Here is a 20,512-nt window from a genome sequence, read left to right on the forward strand (position 1 = left end):
TTAGGCTTATGTAAAATAACTGGGTTGTTTTTGACACTTATGCACTAAAAATAACACAAATATAATATAATATAAAGATACTAAAAAAACAGCTGATTCTTACAATTTCTCAGAAGCTCGAGCTGTCACACAAGTTTAAAAGTGAAACAGTGAGGAAAATCCAGATAAACACAGATACATGTGGAGCCTTCAGAGTGAATCTGACGGTTATTCCACACAAATGTTATTCATTAATATTCGTTAATTATTCGCATTTTGATGATGTTTTACTGCACCGCTCAAGCCGAGCGCTGAGCAAAGAGACTGTTCTTTGTTCATTTGAAATTAAATAAATACATTTTTAAAAAACAAACTGAACACATTAAGTTTAAGGGAAACGTTGAGTTTAAGGGTACAAATTTCTCGATGAGGGGCGTTGAGTTCCAAAGATTTTGAGTTTAGAAGACGTTGAGTTACAAGGTGCCACTGTAATTATTTACAGACATGGCAAAAATATTGGCACTCCTGCACTTCTTTCCAAAAATGCACCACTTCTCCAAGAAAACGGTTAAACTATCTATGTTAGATGCAAATGCTTTGGTATTCACAAGAAGGTCCTGGGTTTGATCCCCAGGTGGGGCGGTCCGGGTCCTTTCTGTGTGGAGTTTGCATGTGTGTCCGTGTGGCTTTCCTCCGGGTGCTCCGGTTTCCTCCTATAGTCCAAAGACGTGCTAGTGAGGTGAATTGGAGATACTGAATTGTCCATGACTGTGTTCGACATGACCTTGTGAACTGATGAATCTTGTGTAATGAGTAACTACCGTTCCTGTCCTGAATGTAACCAAAGTGTAAAACATGACGTTATAATCCTAATAAAACAAAAGAAACAATCAAACTCCAGCACCTCCTAATAAATACATTTACAGCATTTAGCGGACACTTTTATCCAAAGCGACTTACAGTACTGTGACAGTATACAGTCTAAGCAATTGAGGGTTAAGGGCCTTGCTCAAGGGCCCAACAGTTGCAACCTGGCAGAGGTGGGTCTTGAACCGGCAACCTCTTGATTAAGTCCAGTACCTTAACCACTAGGCTGCACTGGTTCTTAGGTGTTGAGTCCTGTCTGACAGACACAGTGACACAAATGATCATGTTACTCTTGCTTGTTTTCTTGGACATAATTTTAAAAAGATTAATGATGTGTATTTCTTAAGCTGTCATTACTTTCTTATTGTTAGGAAGTGTGACATTTGTAGTGTGACAGTGTAAAAATCACTGCAGTATTCCTTTAAGACAAAAAAACCCAACAAGTTTATTATACCTTTTACTTTAAATACCATTCAGTAAAGGAACAGATGTTTTTAACTTTTATTACATGGTGTGTGATAGTTACATAAGTTGTGTGTACACACACTCTTAGAAGATTATTATTGGGAAGGATTATTGTGTCGTCCAGCAAGAAGGAACAAAGATGTTCCTGTCCGTCACTAATCTGAAACGGTACAGGAAGCTGAGAGCAGAAACACAAGCTGTCTGTCTTCTTCATTTATTCATCACTTTCATCTCATCTCTTAATCAGATCACAATTTGGACACTATTGTTCGCTTGATGGTATTGAAGATACAAAATACAGACTAGCAGGTGTTCCTCTGTTCAGCGTCAACTAGCATTTAGCAACCTGTAATCTTTACCAGTGAACCATCTCTGTTACTGACAGATACGTACAGAGATGCTGTGCCTACCAAAAATGTCCTATTCTACATAGAACTTACAGTATATTCTTTTGCATTTTATTTAACCCAGTTTAGTTAGTGTGGAAGTATATATTTTTCAGTTATGTTTCAGAGATGTTCAGTTATAATAATATATTTTAGTTGTAGCAATTCTAGATTTGCCTAATTTAATTGATTTAATTGATTCTATGAATTAATAATAGCTCTGCATATGCAAAACTTTGGCTTCTATGGATAGCTTACAATTATAAGAAGGTAAAGCAGCTGTAAATTATAAGTCCAGTGTTCATTGTTTTGGGGTTTAGCTATCTATCTATATCTTTCTATAACTATCTATCTATATATTATATATTTTATAATATATATAATATATATTAATTATATATTTATATATAATTATATATAATTATTTTTTTGCACCTGTTAGCATTGGTTGTGGCAAAGGCAAGAATACTTTGGACAGGTTGCCAGACAAAATTAATTAACACTTGAAAAGAAAAAGTTGGAGAGTCATAGCAAACACAATCATTAGTGCATTTGGTTTGATAATATGCCTGACCAAGGAGGGCCGTGACTAATACACGACCCTCTGACACTTGTGCAGATCCATATCATACACTGAGAGTCACACACGGAGAGTCACACACCAACTTCCATTGTCCCCCGTCTTTGTGCAGGCACCAGAGTTTAAATTTGAGTTTTCGAGTTTGAGGTGTCAGCACTGGTGTGCTGGTGTTTTACCACCTTGCCACATAAGCACCCAACAGTTTACAAATGTACTGAATGAATTTTGACCAACTTTTTAATGTTATTTATTCATATTTGTTCAGAATTTCCATGGAATCAAACTTACAATCATAGATAAAAGAGATTTTCTATTAAATAAACAGTGAAGTATATTGTCCCATGTGAGTTGAATTGAGCATGTACTAAATCTATATTTTTAAATAAATAATATTTGTATAAATTCTGACTTTCATTAAATTCATTAAATTATATTACTGCATTAAGACAGGTGCTGACCTAATCACATACAGCACCACTTTAATCAAGCCCTTTGTGGGAACCATCAAGTTCATGTGGGGACAGTCAGACCCCTCCCTCAGAGTGGGCTGGTTTTGGGGAATAATGTCCACATCCTGGTCCCATTTAAGGGGATGCACTGGTTAATTCTCCAGAACTGGAGGAGAGAGCTCTAGGAGTTGCATACAGCAACTCTTTCACTCTATCTCTCCCTAACTTTCTCATTCTGTCTCTGTCTTTCTTTTATTCTCTCTCTCTCTTGCTGCTCTAATGATGCTGGTGGCTCTGAGACAGGCCATGCAGCCCAGCAGCATCAGCTGGACCAGGCTGGTTCTACAGAAACGCAGAGCCAGCATTTACCACAAGCCAGCCAAGACCAAGATCGGACCTGGGGTGAGTGCAATAGTGTAAACAGTGATTGAGTCAATTATCTGACTAAATAGTTTCAACCCAATGAGGGGCTCATTTTAGATTTTAGGAGAGATCCATGTACATAATGCCTCAGCTTTGAAGGCTGAAGGTACGGTGTTACAAAAAGCATTATGCTTAACTGAATAATGAGGCTAAATTGAGTGTGAACTGTTCTTACAAATATGCATATAAAGTTGTGCAAAATCTTCCAAAATCCATCTGATCCCTCTGTCAAGTTTTAACTGTTTGCTATCATAAATTTTTAGCAGTGCTTTAGAATCTGCATGTCTTATGAATTGCTAATGAATATGTCATGTGTCAAGTCCCAAACTCCATACTCAGGTAAAAGTACATATTTCTGCTCAAGTATGAAGAACTAGGGCCAAAGCGTGGCACAGCTTCTTGATTTCCCTGCTCTGTCATGCCAACTAATTGAGGTAAAGAACAGAACTGTAAATCAGGTGTGTCTGAGCAGGAAAATCAACCAACTGTGCTGGATTTTGCTGCTCCATAATGGTCTTGTGCACCCCTGCTTTAAACGTTCTTGGACCCGTTAATGGAGAACATACAGACCTGAGGTATTGCTTTAGAACTTGGAAGCCTCGGTCACCCTGTTACTTAAAGATGTAATAAACTCTACATTAGGAATAGGAATCAACTCCTAAATCTGAAGGGTGAAGTAAGATTTTAATGCAAAATGCAACACAGTACACACCTTTACTATCAATAAAACTTTAACTGAGATTCATATTTACAAACTAGTAGATTATATTATTATTTGTCATGTATTCATTCATTTTTAATCCTTTCTAGTGGCTTCTTTGTTCTGGTCAGGGTCGTGGTAGGTCCGGTTTCCCCGGAGTCACTGGGTACATGATTGTAGACGGCCAACTGACCAATAGCCCTGCTATGGATTCAAACTCCAGATCCCAGCGGTAGTGGGTTAGCATTATTTACTGCTGCATCACCTGAGAAACATTCAAATAATTTGTTTATTTTATGTAAATGCAATTATTAAATTATTATAATGATAAACACATTTTAAAGTAAAGTTAGATTTAGTGATTTAATCAGTGTATCACTAAAAGGCATTCCAGTTAAAATGTCATAATTCAAATGTATATGTTTAGTTTTATATTATAGCTATTCATTAATAATACACTGATCAGCCATAACATTAAAACCACCTCCTTGTTTCTACACTCACTGTCCATTTTGTCAGCTCCACTTACCAAATAGAAGCACTTTGTAGTTCTACAATTACTGACTGTAGTCCATCTGTTTCTCTACATACTTTTTAAACCTGCTTTCACCTTGTTCTTCAATGGTCAGGACCCCCACAGGACCACCACAGAGCAGGTATTATTCGGGTGGTGGATCATTCTCAGCACTGCAGTGACACTGACATGGTGGTGGTGTGTTAGTGTGTGTTGTGCTGGTATGAGTGGATAAGACACAGCAGCGTTGCTGGAGTTTTTGAACACCTCACTGTCACTGCTGGACTAAGAATAGTCCACCAACCACAAATATCCAGCCAACAGCCTCCCGTGGACAGCGTCCTGTGACCACTGATGAAGGTCTAGAAGATGAACTCAAACAGCAGCAACAGATGAGCGATCGTCTCTGACTTTACATCTACAAGGTGGACAAACTAGGTAGGAGTGTCTAATAGAGTGGACAGTGAGAGGACACGGTATTTAAAAACTCCAGCAGCGCTGCTGTGTCTGATCCACTCATACCAGCACAACACACACTAACACACCACCACCATGTCAGTGTCACTGCAGTGCTGAGAATGATCCACCACCTAAATAATACCTGCTCTGTGGTGGTCCTGGGAGAGTCCTGACCATTAAAATACAGAGCGAAAGCAGGTTAAAAAAGTGTGTAAAGAAATAGATGGACTGCAGTCAGTAATTGTAGAACTACAAAGTGCTTCTATATGGTAAGTGGAGCTGATAAAATAGACAGTGAGTGTAGAAACAAGGCTGATCAGTGTATATTTGTTCATCAAACGTACCTACTTACCCACACCAATCCATGAACCTGTAATTATTTAATTTAAATGGATCCAGTAGGGAGAGGATGAGAATCATTCTGCGCTAAATTACATTTTACAGACACACATGTGCACCACACGTTTAATTACAAACACAGTTATTGTACACGCTTAGGTATGGCGGTCCTAAAATGTACATCATTGTTGCTGCTATCGTAGTTTCATATAAGGTACAACACATTTATATGTAAAAATATAGTACCACAAAAGTGACAAGCAAAACTAGGCTGCTTATTGCGTCACGCTGCAAGCTTGTTTTTCTTAACCCACCTAATCTTGTACATAATTGATTCATTTTATGCCAGATATACTTGATTGCTCTCAAAAGGCTTAGACTAATCCCCAAGCTCATGATTACTTGATTGAAGTGCACTTGGATTCAATCACGAGACAAAAAATTGTAATTAGGGGCCAGCAGATTGGGTGCAGTAGTATCTCATTAGTTTTTAAGTACTTTAAGAAAGAAACTCTTGAATCCAATCAACAGAGTGCTTACACAGAAGCACGACATTCTAAAAAAACATTAAAATAATTCAAATAAAGAAATAATATATATATATATACAGTGTATCACAAAAGTGAGTACACCCCTCACATTTCTGCAAATATTTCATTATATCTTTTCATGGGACAACACTATAGACATGAAACTTGGATATAACTTAGAGTAGTCAGTGTACAGCTTGTATAGCAGTGTAGATTTACTGTCTTCTGAAAATAACTCAACACACAGCCATTAATGTCTAAATAGCTGGCAACATAAGTGAGTACACCCCACAGTGAACATGTCCAAATTGTGCCTAAAGTGTCAATATTTTGTGTGACCACCATTATTATCCAGCATTGCCTTAACCCTCCTGGGCATGGAATTCACCAGAGCTGCACAGGTTGCTACTGGAATCCTCTTCCACTCCTCCATGATGACATCACGGAGCTGGTGGATGTTAGACACCTTGAACTCCTCCACCTTCCACTTGAGGATGTGCCACAGGTGCTCAATTGGGTTTAGTCCATCACCTTTACCTTCAGCTTCCTCAGCAAGGCAGTTGTCATCTTGGAGGTTGTGTTTGGGGTCGTTATCCTGTTGGAAAACTGCCATGAGGCCCAGTTTTCGAAGGGAGGGGATCATGCTCTGTTTCAGAATGTCACAGTACATGTTGGAATTCATGTTTCCCTCAATGAACTGCAGCTCCCCAGTGCCAGCAACACTCATTCAGCCCAAGACCATGATGCTACCACCACCATGCTTGACTGTAGGCAAGATACAGTTGTCTTGGTACTTCTCACCAGGGCGCCGCCACACATGCTGGACACCATCTGAGCCAAACAAGTTTATCTTGGTCTCGTCAGACCACAGGGCATTCCAGTAATCCATGTTCTTGGACTGCTTGTCTTCAGCAAACTGTTTGCTGGCTTTCTTGTGCGTCAGCTTCCTTCTGGGATGACGACCATGCAGACCGAGTTGATGCAGTGTGCGGCGTATGGTCTGAGCACTGACAGGCTGACCTCCCACGTCTTCAACCTCTGCAGCAATGCTGGCAGCACTCATGTGTCTATTTTTTAAAGCCAACCTCTGGATATGACGCCGAACACGTGGACTCAACTTCTTTGGGCGACCCTGGCGAAGCCTGTTCCGAGTGGAAGCTGTCCTGGAAAACCGCTGTATGACCTTGGCCACCATGCTGTAGCTCAGTTTCAGGGTGTTAGCAATCTTCTTATAGCCCAGGCCATCTTTGTGGAGAGCAACAATTCTATTTCTCACATCCTCAGAGAGTTCTTTGCCATGAGGTGCCATGTTGAATATCCAGTGGCCAGTATGAGAGAATTGTACCCAAAACACCAAATTTAACAGCCCTGCTCCCCATTTACACCTGGGACCTTGACACATGACACCAGGGAGGGACAACGACACATTTGGGCACAATTTGGACATGTTCACTGTGGGGTGTACTCACTTATGTTACCAGCTATTTAGACATTAATGGCTGTGTGTTGAGTTATTTTCAGAAGACAGTAAATCTACACTGCTATACAAGCTGTACACTGACTACTCTAAGTTATATCCAAGTTTCATGTCTATAGTGTTGTCCCATGAAAAGATATAATGAAATATTTGCAGAAATGTGAGGGGTGTACTCACTTTTGTGATACACTGTATATATATATATACACAGTGTAATATCTATAACTGAGAAAATAGTACAAAAAGTGTAGATGAACTAATTATGTCTAATTATAAACCTAAATATGTCCCCCACAATGATGCTCTGTTAAATAAAGTTGAAGACACTCACTGTCTTAACCGCTTATCCAGTTAGGGTCGTGGGGTGCTGGAGCCTATCCCAGCTTTTCAATGGGCGCAAGGCACACAGGAACACCCTGGACGGGGTGCCAGTCCATCGCACACACATTCACCTATAGGGCAATTCAGTGTCTCCAATTAACTTGACTGCATGTTTTTTGGACTGTGGGAGGAAACCCACACAGACACGGGGAGAACATGCAAACTCCACACAGAAAGGACCCAGACCGCCCCACCTGGGGATCGAACCAAGGACCTTCTTGCTGTGAGGCGACAGTGCTACCCACCGAGCCACTGTGCCGCCCAAGTTGAAGACAAACTATTATATTTATGTTTAATGCATCAGTGTTCCAAATACATTTACATTTTCAGCATTTTTATCCAAAGCGACTTACATTACAGTTGCAGTACACAGTCTGAGCAATTGAGGGTTAAGGGCCTTGCTTAAGGGCCCAACAGCATGCACTTTCTGCAGTTGTCAGGCCAGCCCAGACATTGTTTTAACCAGTAGCATGGCTCTTACCATTATGCCACACAAGCTCACAAATGAATTATTAATAACAAATTCTGTTTATTAAGTCTTTGTGAACAGTGTGGCTACAACCTGTGAACACTTTAATCATAAACATTTGAACTCAGTTTAGTATCTTATCCTTTGAGTTCCTCCTCTCACGGTCTCACTTTTCTACCTCTTTGTTTCTCTACAGCAAAGTTTCTTCATCATGTCGGTGTTTGCTGTAGCTCTGCTGCTTCCAGCTGGGTGGATCCTGCACCACATCCCAGAGTACAGGCAGAGACCCAAAGTCCCACCATCCTAAAGAAACCAGCAACCAGTTAAGGCGCTACGTCCTCCGGAAAATATCAGCTGTCTCTAAAGCATTATCCACCGGCCTAAGACACCACATCAAATCATTACATATATAATAAATGCAATTTATTACATGGTTTAATATAGCATCACCGAGTGAGAGAGAGAGAGAGAGAGAGAGAGAGAGAGAGAGAGAGAGAGAGAGAGAGAGAGAGAGAGAGAGAGTTATTGTGATTCTTAAACCCTTGATTTGACTGTAATTGGAACAATGACTGCATGGTGTTTAATGCTTTAGTACACTGGCCCCTAAGACTATTGCAGGAAATGTTTGTGATGACACTTGCATTGTTTTCCTGTAATAAATATACAATGATACATACAAACTGCAGGATTTATGACTTCATTTTTATTGTGTAAAATATTTTTGAAACTATTATTATTGCTTAGTAACTGCTTTATCCTGGCCAATGAAACACAAGGCCCACATTTACTATTTTATTTTACCTTTATTTTACACTTTCAGAAACAGGTGGCTGAGGTAAATATCTCAAGAGTTTATCTTTTGTGCCTTTGGTATGCATAATTATACATGAAAGGCTTATTATATTCTGTTTTAATGTACTTGATATACACTATATGGCCCGAACTATGTAGACTCAATCCCTAATGATTAATTTAAAAACTTTTATGCCCGTTTACTAGATTTGGTGTGGAGGAGCTTCAGTGGTCAGTACAAAGCCATAAAAATAATTCTGATGCACTCTCACAGTGTATAGATCAACTAAAATAATCTTATTTTACTATATTTAAAATGTCTAATTTGAGATAGTAAAATAAAAAATAAAAAATTAGAATACATTAATACAAATTCTTGAATGTGATGATAGAGAACATATTCCAGTCCATAATAACCTTATTCACATTTTAATGTATCCTTAGTGAATCATTCTGCAAAAAAAAAAAAAAAAAAAAAAATGTGGATAAACGAATGTTTTAGACCATTTCTAGTAGTTTAGTAACAGTGATTTTGCTTCTTTCTCTTCTTTAGTTCTTTATAGGTGACACAATGTAAATGAGTGGTAGAAACATCATTCAGCCGACAGTTTGGCAGTGATTTATCCGCTGTGCTGCAGAGTAAAACGAGCCTGTACGATGAAATGCTGGATAACAGCTGTAACACTAACATTCAGCAGTCAGTCTGGCAGGAGACTAAGTGCTTAAATTCTCAGTGGAGTAAAAGAACCCTCTCATGACCTGATGAAATGTTATTACACCACATGAGGTTAAAGAGATCAGTTTAACCAGCTTCATTATTACATGATTTATTAACTTATCTATTCAGAACTCTGAAACCTGACTGTTCAGTACCCGGTTATACACACAGTAGCACAAAAACACACCAGCAAATCTAAAAACATAAGTATGACAAGTGAAAACAAAAAGATTATGTTCTACCTTCCACTTGCTGAATAAGGACCTACTTCCTGCTGGTGTTTTTTTTTGCTTTTACTGGTGTTTTTCTTGCTTTTGCTGGTGTGTTTTTGCTTTTACTGTTTTTTTTTTGCTTTTGCTGGTGTGTTTTTTTTGCTTTTGTGTTTTTGTTTTTGCTGGTGCATTGTTGTTTTGCTTTTACTGGTGTTTTTTTTTTGCTTCTACTGGTGTGTTTTTTTTTTTTTTTTTTTTTTTTTTTTTTTAAATCTTTTTTTTTCAAATTTGCTGGTGTGTTTTGCACTCTGGGCCGTAGTAATTCAGCTGCTTGTAGTCTTTAAGGTGAAGGTATAATTCATTTTGCCCAGCCTGTTAAAGCAGTGTAGATGTATTACTTTTGCCAGGTTGTTAGTGAGTGGTCACCACCACCAATGTTTCATTCAGATTATGACCGGGCAACTCAAATACATACATTTTTAATTGTATGTATCATAATTACCACAATGTGGTGTGTTTTTGTGTCAGTGGCCTTAAAACTTTTTCAGTTTTAGCCTTAGGAGAAGTGTTTGGTATCTAGGATCTTTCTGTACTGTGTACCAATTATTTTCTCATCAGTCCTAAACAGTCAGTCTGTCCCTGCTGCTTATGCAAACTCATATTTGTGTTGGGTGGTCTTCCATTTATTTGTTCTGTGAACAGTTTCACAGTTACAGATAGGAATACATGACAATACTGTTTTAAATCTCATTATTATGCTTTTCATTCGTAAAACATTTAAATGTGCAATATGAGACCATAGATTACAATATAACATTGAATCAGGCTACTTTTGTTTAAAGACACTGTATTTAAGTGATTGGGGAAACAGAACATCTTGTAGGTCGTGGTAACCTCATCTACAAGGATTTAAGATATAACCCCAGTTTTTTTGTATTTCTTACATGCTTTTTTTTTTTATTCTTCCTAATAACAGAGCTTTGAAACGTTATTGGATACCAGGTGAATTGTAAAAGAATGTCTATTAACGCTGCAGTTTTGTGGCTCAGTGTGGTTGTGATGTGATCCTCAGCTGGAACAAGCTGACCTCTTACGGACAGGAGCTGTCTGTACTGGGAAGAGCTTTGCTTATTTTTCCAAGCTCTCAGAATTAAAGAAAGAGAGGAGGGGGGTAATGATTTATTATTGTTACCTCATATAACACACTTACTACATGAAAGTGTCCCTTTCTGTATATCAGATGTTATATCAAGATTACGAGCACAACCAATGAAACACAATTCGCTTGTAAGGAAGTTGAAAAAGACTCATGTAAATGTACCATCTTTTTATCAGAGAAATTTTCAGCCTGGTCCTTGGTCATTTAGACAAGATAGATTACATTTTTACAGATTACAAGTGATCATAATGTTGTCTCAAGTGCAAACATCATTTCCTATCCTCCCACGGCCCAGGACAGAATGTTCCTTTGCTCCTGATTATAAAAGAAACAGTGGAGCAGTTGTGGGTTTCTAAATCTAAAGTCCCACAATTATACATGCTGGAGGCTAAAATCTGATTAGATTCGAGCAGCAACTAAATCCATGTATTTAAAATAAGTATTTACAGTTATATAAACTATTTACATTTTAATTAATATAGATAAAATGAAATACAAAAAATACAGAATTTAAAAACGTTACCTTATCTCTCTCTCTCCTCGGCTGCTCCCGTTAGGGGTTGCCGGCGGATCATCATCCGCATTATTGATTCAGCACAGTTTTTACGCCGGATGCCCTTCCTGACACAACCCTCCCTATTTATCCGGGCTTGGGACCAGCACTACAGTGCACTGGTTTATGCATCCTAGCAGCTAGGTAGCTATAGGGCAATTCAGTGTCTCCAGTTAGCCTGGCTGCATGTTTTTGGACTGTGGTAGGAAACCGGAGCACCCGGAGGAAACCCACACAGACACAGGGAGAACATGCAAACTCTGCACAGAAAGGACCCGGACCTCCCCACCTGGGGATCGAATCCAGGACCTTCTTGCTGTGAGGCGACAGTGCTACCCACTGAGCCATCATGCCGCCCATGTTAAAGTTATAGTTTATGGAAAATATACACATGCTCAGATGTGGTGATTAGGTTTGAAAGCAAAAAAAGTCTTTCTTTGATATACATTCTACTCCAGTCAGAAAATCCTAAAACTTAAAACTTCACAAGGATCAAGACAAGAGAATTAAAGACGTTACGTGACCACCACTGAGTCTCAACATGTAAACATTTCAAACTCTGTGAGACTCCAACACATCCTTGAGAAATAGTGTACTCTGTGTGTGTGTGTGTGTGTGTGTGTGTGTGTGTTTTAAGTTCTTGTTTATTTTTTCACAGTCTGTCTCTCTTCCATCTGTTTTTTTTTATTGATAATGTCATGAGTTGGAGCCTGGGGTGAACTAGAGGCCATGCAGTGATGTGGCTGAAAGGACAGTGTGGTCACTAGGGGGCATCCAACAGTCAGAAACAAACAAACAACATCAACATCAAAAGCACAAAGAGGATAGGGAAGCATTTTAAAAATCTATCTCTGCAACAACCCTTGACCTTTATTTCCACATTTCAGTTCCAGAACTGTAAGTTAGTTTTCTTAAATTGGGCCAGGATTTAAATCGCACTAGTGCTATCGGCTGTGTCTGGGGAAGGGATGGGATTCTCTGGGTACTTTGGTTTCCTGCCATTTTTTAAAATATGTAGAAGGTGGTTGGTTACTCTAAATTGTGCCTGGGTGGAAGAGTGGGTGAATGGGTGAGTGTGTAGTGCTCTTCAGTGAAATAGTGTGTTGTCCAGTGTGTATCCAGTGTTTCCTGGTGGCACTGAACCCACTACAAGCCTCAACTGGATGAAGGAACAGAAGAATTTCTTATATTGGTACAATAGAAAGTGTGATTTTATGTATCTCCAACAGGTGGCACGTTTGTGTAAATTCTGTTATATCGAAATTAGTATTTTAGAAACAATATAAACAATATAAATAAATAAAACAAACAGAAAATTAATTTCCAGATTTATACAAACGTAGGCAGGATAAGAATAATCTACGTACAGAAGATGTAAAGCCTTAATTTGTCATGTACCGTTTCTTCAGGTCAGAGTATGGCTCCCCTGGAGATGAGAGGGTTCGGGGCCTTGCTCAAGGTAGCTGCATGACAGAGCTGGTATTTAATCACAGGGAGAACATACAAAAGACCATTTAAATCTGTTTATTTCTTTTTAATTAGCAGCTATATCCTGATCAGTGTCATGGTGCATCCAAAGCCAACCAGAAAATACATCATGTGGAAATACATCATGGACAGGATGCCAATATTACTTATTCAGTCACTCACTTTAGTGAAGCCAATCCACCTTTTAAATGTACATGGAGAAAACCTGTGCTGACACAGAAAGAACATACCAAATTTCATAAATAAAACAATAATCAGAAATGTAATTAAAGTTAAAAACCAGGTACCCATGATCATGAAGCTGTGTGACACCCACTCTACCTCTCTTTTTCCTCGGCTGCTCCCGTTAGGGGTCGCCGGCGGATCATGATCCACATTATTGATTTGGCACAGTTTTTACGCCGGATGCCCTTCATGACACGACCCTCCCTATTTACCCGGGCTTGGGACCAGCACTACAATGCACAATGCACCCGGAGGAAACCCATGCAGACACCGGGAAAACATGCAAACTCGGCACAGAAAGGACCCGGACCTCCCCGCCTGGGGATCGAACCCAGGATCTTCTTGCTGTGAGGCGACAGTGCAACCTACGTAGCCACCGTGCCGCCCTGACACCCACTCTACCTGTATGTCCAAAAATATGTGAACATCTTTCCTAAGTATTAAGTTTATTTAGGTAAATACCAAGTTGAGATCAACCCTCCACCCTGTTTGAACACTTCTGGGATGAATTAGAATGTCTTAGAATGCCTTACCTTACAAAAAGATTAAATGGACACAAAATGCTACAGATACAGTTAAAAAACTTCTGAAAAGCCTTTCTAGAAGAGTCAGGGCTACTACAGCCAATACTGATAATCAGCTACTGATCATGACTATGAACTGATAAACAAAAGCTAATTCAAAAGGTCAGTTCACACAGTTAATATCACTACATTGTAGATACAGTATACACCGATCAGCCATACCATTAAAACCACCTCCTTGTTTCTACACTCACTGTCCATTTTATCAGCTCCACTTACCATATAGAAGCACTTTGTAGTTCTACAATTACTGACTGTAGTCCATCTGTTTCTCTGCATGCTTTGTTAGCCCCCTTTCATGCTGTTCTTCAATGGTCAGGACCACCACAGAGCAGGTATTATTTAGGTGGTGGATCATTCTCAGCACTACAGTGACACTGACATGATGGTGGTGTGTTAGTGCGTTTTTAAACACTTCTCTGTCACTGCTGGACTGAGAATAGTCCACCAACCAAAAATCTCCAGCCAACAGCGCCCCGTGGGCAGCGTCCTGTGACCACTGATGAAGGTCTAGAAGATGATCAACTCAAACAGCAGCAATAGATGAACGATCGTCTCTGACTTTACATCTACAAGGTGGGCCAACTAGGTAGGAGTGTCTAATAGAGTGGACAGTGAGTGGACACGGTATTTAAAAACTCCAGCAGCGCTGCTGTGTCTGATCCACTCATACCAGCACAACACACACTAACACACCACCACCATGTCAGTGTCACTGCAGTGCTGAGAATGATCCACCACCTGAATAATACCTGCTCTGTGGTGGTCCTGTGGGGGCTGATCAGTGTATATAATCTAATATCACTCCTCACAGACCTCCAGAAATGGACCGGACAAAATTATGACCACTCTCAATTGTAGCACACTTTTGGAAACAATAATTTAATTAATTTAATTAATCAACCATAAATGTGTTTTTTTTTTTAGCAACCGCTCCAGGTCTCTCAGATTTGTAGGGTGCTGTCTGTCCAGAGGTGTTCTATACAATATAAATCTGGACTCATTGCTGGCCACTTCAGAACACTTTGTCCTAATCTTTTTCTAGGAGGTTTTGACATTTTAAAAGACTGCTAGTCTTCCTCCTTGTACCCACATGCACCTATAAATGAGAAAACATCTGTGCTTTATGATATCATTGTACTAATTACAGTTTTTCCACTGAGTAACTACTTTCTGCAGTCTTTTTTTTTTTTACTGCTGCCTCGGCCCAGTGAGATGCAAATCGTGCAGAAGCATATTAGTGGTGCTGCATTAGTTTTGTTCTCGCAAGATTATGTTCTTCAGTCTGTTTCTGTGGATCCATATGGCTCATGCGGTCTCGGCTTCAGCTGTGCTGCTGCTCAAGCATGGGAAACCACAGCTGAGCCTTTTACTGAATAAACACACACACACACACACACACACACACACACACACACACACACACACACTTAACAGAAAGTAAAATCTCATTTCAAGCAACAAATAACCAAAATCATTGTTAACAAAGACGTTGTACCTTTTTGTTTCATTGCTGCCAAATAAATGTATTTTTTTATGTATGGAAAATCGCCCGGTGGCTCTGCTACATTTCACATAACACTGTATATACAGTGGGGCCAAAAAGTATTTAGTCAGCCACTGATTGTGCAGGTTCTCCTACTTAGAAAGATGAGAGAGGTCTGTAATTTTCATCATAGCTACACTTCAACTATGAGAGACAAAATGAGAAAAAAAATTCCAGGAAATCTCATTGTAGGATTTTTAAAGAATTTATTTGTAAATTATGGTGGAAAATAAGTATTTGGTCAATAACAAAAGTTCAACTCAATACTTTGTAACATAACCTTTGTTGGCAATGACCGAGGTGAAACGTTTCCTGTAAGTCTTCACCAGGTTTGCACACACTGTAGCTGCTATTTTGGCCCATTCCTCCATGCAGATCTCCTCTAGAGCAGTGATGTTTTGGGGCTGTCGCTGGGCAACACGGACTCCACAAATTTTCTATGGGGTTGAGGTCTGGAGACTGGCTAGGCCACTCCAGGACCTTAAAATGCTTTTTACGGAGCCACTCCTTCGTTGTCCGAGCGGTGTGTTTGGGATCATTGTCATGCTGGAAGACCCAGCCACGTTCCATCTTCAATGCTCTCACTGATGGAAGGAGGTTTTGGCTTAAAATCTCACGATACATGGCTCCGTTCATTCTTCCCTTAACACGGATCAGTCGTCCTGTCCCCTTTGCAGAAAAACAGCCCCAAAGCATGATGTTTTCACCCCCATGCTTCACAGTAGGTATGGTGTTTACTCAGCATTCTTCTTCCTCCAAACACGACGAGTTGAGTTTTTACCAAAAAGTTCCATTTTGGTTTCATCTGACCACATGATATTCTCCCAATCCTCTTCTGGATCATCCATATGCTCTCTGGCAAACTTCAGACGGGCCTGGACATGTACTGGCTTAAGCAGGGGGACACGCCTGGCACTGCAGGATTTGAGTCCTTCTCGGAGTAGTGTGTATACTGATGGTAGCCTTTGTTACTTTGGTCCCAGCTCTCTGCAGGTCATTCATCAGGTCCCTCTGTGTAGTTCTGGGATTTTTGCTCACCGTTCTCATGATCATTTTGACCCCACGGGATGAGATCTTGACCCCAAGGGAGATTACCAATGGTCTTGTATGTCTTCCATTTTCTTACAATTGCTCCCACAGTTCATTTATTCCCACCAACATGCTTGCCTATTGTAGATTCACTCTTCCCAGCCTGGTACAGGTCTACAATTTTCTTCCTGGTGTCCTTCGACAGCTCTTTAGTCTTGTCCATGGTTGAGTTTGGAGTCTGACTGTTTGAGGCTGTGGACAGGTGTCTTTTATACAGATAACGAGGTCAAACAGGTGCCATTAATACAGGTAACGAGTGGAGGACAGAAGAGCTTCTTAAAGAAGAAGTTACAGGTCTGTGAGAGCCAGAAATCTTGCTTGTTTGTGGGTGGACCAAATACTTATTTTCCACCATAATTTACAAATAAATTCTTTAAAAATCCTACAATGTGATTTCCTGGATTTTTTTTCTCATTTTGTCTCTCATAGTTGAAGTGTACCTATGATGAAAATTACAGACCTCTCTCATCTTTCTAGGAGAACCTGCACAATCAGTGGCTGACTAAATACTTTTTGACCCCACTGTATTGTGACAGCAGTTATGATAATGTGCTTTCCTTTTTCAGCATGACAATGTAGTAATGCACAATGCAAACTCTATAAACACCTTTAGGTTTAAATTGGAATGACAACTGCCAGTCAACTCTCATCATTCAACGTCAGTGCTGATCTCCTTCTGTACCAGCTGTCACTTCACCTCCAGTGTGTTTAGTATGTATGTTTGTGACACAAGGCTGGGAAAGTCTATTTTTCTTCTATTCTGTACTATTCTGCTGTAGAGACCTCAGACCAGTGAACACTTATGGGATGAATTTAAACAGTGATTGTAAAGTACCCTGAGTTCCTTGAGTAAAGTCTGTTCGAGGTACGTGAAGGGGGGGGGGGGGGGGGGGGTATCATTCTCAGCACTGCAGTTACAATGACATGGTGGTGGTGTGTTAGTGTGTGTTGTGCTGGTATGAGTGGATCAGACACAGCAGCGCTGCTGGAGTTTTTAAATACTGTGTCCACTCACTGTCCACTCTATTAGACACTCCTACCTAGTTGGTCCAAGTTAAAGATGTAAAGTCAGAGACAATTGCTCATCTATTGCTGCTGTTTGACCACTCATACCAGCACAACACACACTAACACACCACCACAATGTCAGTGTCACTGCAGTGCTGAGAATGATCCATCACCTAAATAATACCTGCTCTGTGGGGATCCTGGAAGAGTCCTGACCATTGAAGAACAGCATGAAAGGGGGCTAACAAAGCATGCAGAGAAACAGATGGACTACAGTCAGTAATTGTAGAACTACAAAGTGCTTCTATATGGTAAGTGGAGCTGATAAAATGGACAGTGAGTGTAGAAACAAGGAGGTGGTTTTAATGTTATGGCTGATCTGTGTATATGGAAGAACTATGGTTAAGGGAAGCACTATGACACAGTGTGCTGCACATCACCAATATTTTGCAGACCTGGCCTCAGTATTTCTGACAATATTTGCATGTTCTATCCAGTACATGTAGGATTCCATCAGCTACTCTGGTTTCCTTCCACTTCCTAAAACCATGCAGAAAGTGGATTGGCTGCTCTAAATTCCAAAATGGCCTAATTACAGTATGTGAATGCATGTGGGTGATTCCCACCAGTAGACTAGCACTATGAGTATTACCAGATCCACTTAGTCTAGACAGGTGAACAAAACGACGGAATGAAGAATAAAGTTCCAGTGTTTTCCTGTTTGTTCAACTGAAGCTGCTTAAACCGAGGCTCCCGAGAACCCAGAGGAAATCCTGCTTTCTCTTTCTGTTGCTGCTTGTCTTCGCTAAGCAGAGCGATTCTCAGCCTGTCACTTTGGCTTTGTTCCTGAGTCGAGTCGAGTCTCGGGCGAGTAGCGGTGCATCGGCATTCCAAATGGCACAGGCCGTCTAATTGCATTATCTTCAAATGGCATGTCTGATGGAGAGGTTGGAGAGCGCTCACAGAGCTTCTTCTATTCAAATCCTGTAGCTGATTCACTATTATTTTCTACACTATATATAATACACCATTACTGTAAAAGATTCTCTGTAATTATAGTGTGTCTATAAGGATTAAAGTTCATTTATCCTTAAGAGGTTAACAGGCTATTTCCTGAATAAAGCTGCTGTGGTTAGAAACATGTGCATTTGATATGATGAAATTTTTTCTTTTTCAATAATGTTTCTCTGGCTGGTCTCAGTATGTGTGTGTGTGTGTGTGTGTGTGTGTGTATGTGTGTGTGAGCCATTGTACATTTACATTTGGCAAACATCCCTATCCAGAGTGAGAACAGCAAAGTAAAGAATTATCAGTAAGGCCATTTACCTCCTGCGGCCAGTCATTTTGTTAGACAGGTTTTCTTGCAAACAAATCAACAAATGATTAGCATGAAAACACCCTCACCCATATCTGTTTAAAATAATTTACTTAGTCCCTTCCAGATTCTGTAACGCCACCTGTAATTTCTGATTATTGCAAACAAATCAACAAAGTATTTTGAGTTTAAAATCTATAACAGTGCAGATCAACAAAATATAATAATATTAATAATAGCTTTTTGTATATTTAATCCTCTCCATTAACTTCAATAGCAGAAATTGTCACAGGGTGGTGAGTGCTTCATGAAAAAGGCATCCAGTGCCCAGGTACACACCTGAGATTCTAAAGGTAATAAAGCCAATTGCAGCAGACTTAACCAAGGCAGAAAATAATGTGTAAACTGAACAAACCTGAGTATTTAATGAAGCAGGTGTTGAGTGGGCAGTGATAGTAAATCCAGGATTAAATCCAAGCTGTGCTATCAAATGCCCAGGCATCTACACAGACATGAGTGGTTATGTTTTAGGGGGGGATAGATGTTTTAGCCCTGTGACAGTCTGGCTTTCTGTCCTGGGTATTCCCACAATAATTTCAGACAACGAGATCAATTGGAAGTGCCAATGACATAAGAACAGACATGAGTAGAAATAAAACATCACTAGGGTGCAACCCACCATCCAGCCACAAATTAAACACTGGCTGGAACCATTAGCAGCTAACAAACTTGAGATGCTCTCATGGTGTCCTTGGGAAAACGGAAAAAAATAAAGGAAGCCTGTGATGGACACAAAACCTAGCGTAAGAGCCCGAGGGTGTATCATGGAATCAGGGGACTCGGCACAGAGCTGAATTATAGGTACGCTTGTAAAGCATTGTACAGCATTACTCCTCAGGTGTAGCAAGTAGCATTTGTTGAGGAGCAGGGAATGATATGATTTGTAGTTTAGAGAGACAAACACATCTCATACAACATTCTTCTCACTGTATGATCCCCCAAACAATTCACTTCTAATATGTGTCCTTGTTTATCTCTACTGTTCATGTAACAGACCCTGTTATCATTTGGACCTTGTATTTTTTGGATTGTGTGGATGTATCTCTTGCATCTGCCTCTGGATTGTGTATTAGACTCAAATGACTCAATGTACAACCATGAATACACAACCCAGCCACCCATACAATAAGCCTTTATAAGGCTAAGGTGTAAATATATTCCCTAAACATGGTAGGCTAATTAATTACTGGTTTCTGTGGATGGTAGAGAGAATCCTAGAATTCAGGTGATGGAGACCTTGGCAGAAAGGTGGAGCATTGTTAGTCATGCCAAGTTCACACAACACGACTTTACAAGTTGTCAGGTCGCTGTACAGTTCACACTACACGACTGGATCTCTTGTAATCGAGTCTTTCAAGTCGGTGTGTATTTCACACTACACGACTGATCGGCGATAGGGGGTTTCACACTACACCATCTATCACCAACTGGAATTGCTTCTCTGGTCTCCCAAACTAGGTTTTGTCACGAAAACACATGCGAGAAGTGACAAAAGGTTTAATGATACCACGTCCAAAAATGCACATCAACAAGTAGCATATCATAGCACTCATTGCCAGTCTGGCAACTCAGATCCAGATATCTGACATGCTAGAAATCTCGCTTCGGCGAGCCGGTCAGATCGAGTTGTTGAGCAGTTCACACATAGCGATTGAGAGCCGAGTTTTGATCGCCGAGTGAACGCCGAGTTGCTCCCAAGCCGGCAAATCTAGCGCCAACTAGTCGGCGAGCAAAAATCTGGGCAA

At 40.1% G+C, this 20,512-nt stretch overlaps 1 protein-coding gene across 1 annotated transcript; it reads left to right on the top strand.

Moving 5' to 3' along the window:
• The first annotated feature begins 2,910 nt into the window (after positions 1-2,910).
• On the top strand, positions 2,911-8,681 carry si:dkey-85n7.8 (COX8 domain-containing protein). The gene is made up of 2 exons (XM_063001441.1): positions 2,911-3,128; positions 8,215-8,681. The coding sequence occupies exons 1-2, from the start codon at positions 3,006-3,008 to the stop codon at positions 8,323-8,325; spliced, it is 234 nt and encodes a 77-aa protein (XP_062857511.1). The 5' UTR covers positions 2,911-3,005; the 3' UTR covers positions 8,326-8,681.
• The last annotated feature ends 11,831 nt before the right edge of the window (positions 8,682-20,512 follow it).

The sequence above is a fragment of the Trichomycterus rosablanca genome, chromosome 9 (genome assembly GCF_030014385.1).
Source record: "Trichomycterus rosablanca isolate fTriRos1 chromosome 9, fTriRos1.hap1, whole genome shotgun sequence".
Lineage (NCBI taxonomy): Eukaryota > Metazoa > Chordata > Actinopteri > Siluriformes > Trichomycteridae > Trichomycterus > Trichomycterus rosablanca.

Coding starts and splice junctions, on each gene's coding strand:
- si:dkey-85n7.8 (XM_063001441.1), top strand. CDS start 3,006: ATGATGCTGGTGGCTCTGAGACAGGCCATGCAGCCCAGCAGCATCAGC. Junction 3,129..8,214: donor AGACCAAGATCGGACCTGGG/GTGAGTGCAATA, acceptor GTTTCTCTACAG/CAAAGTTTCTTCATCATGTC.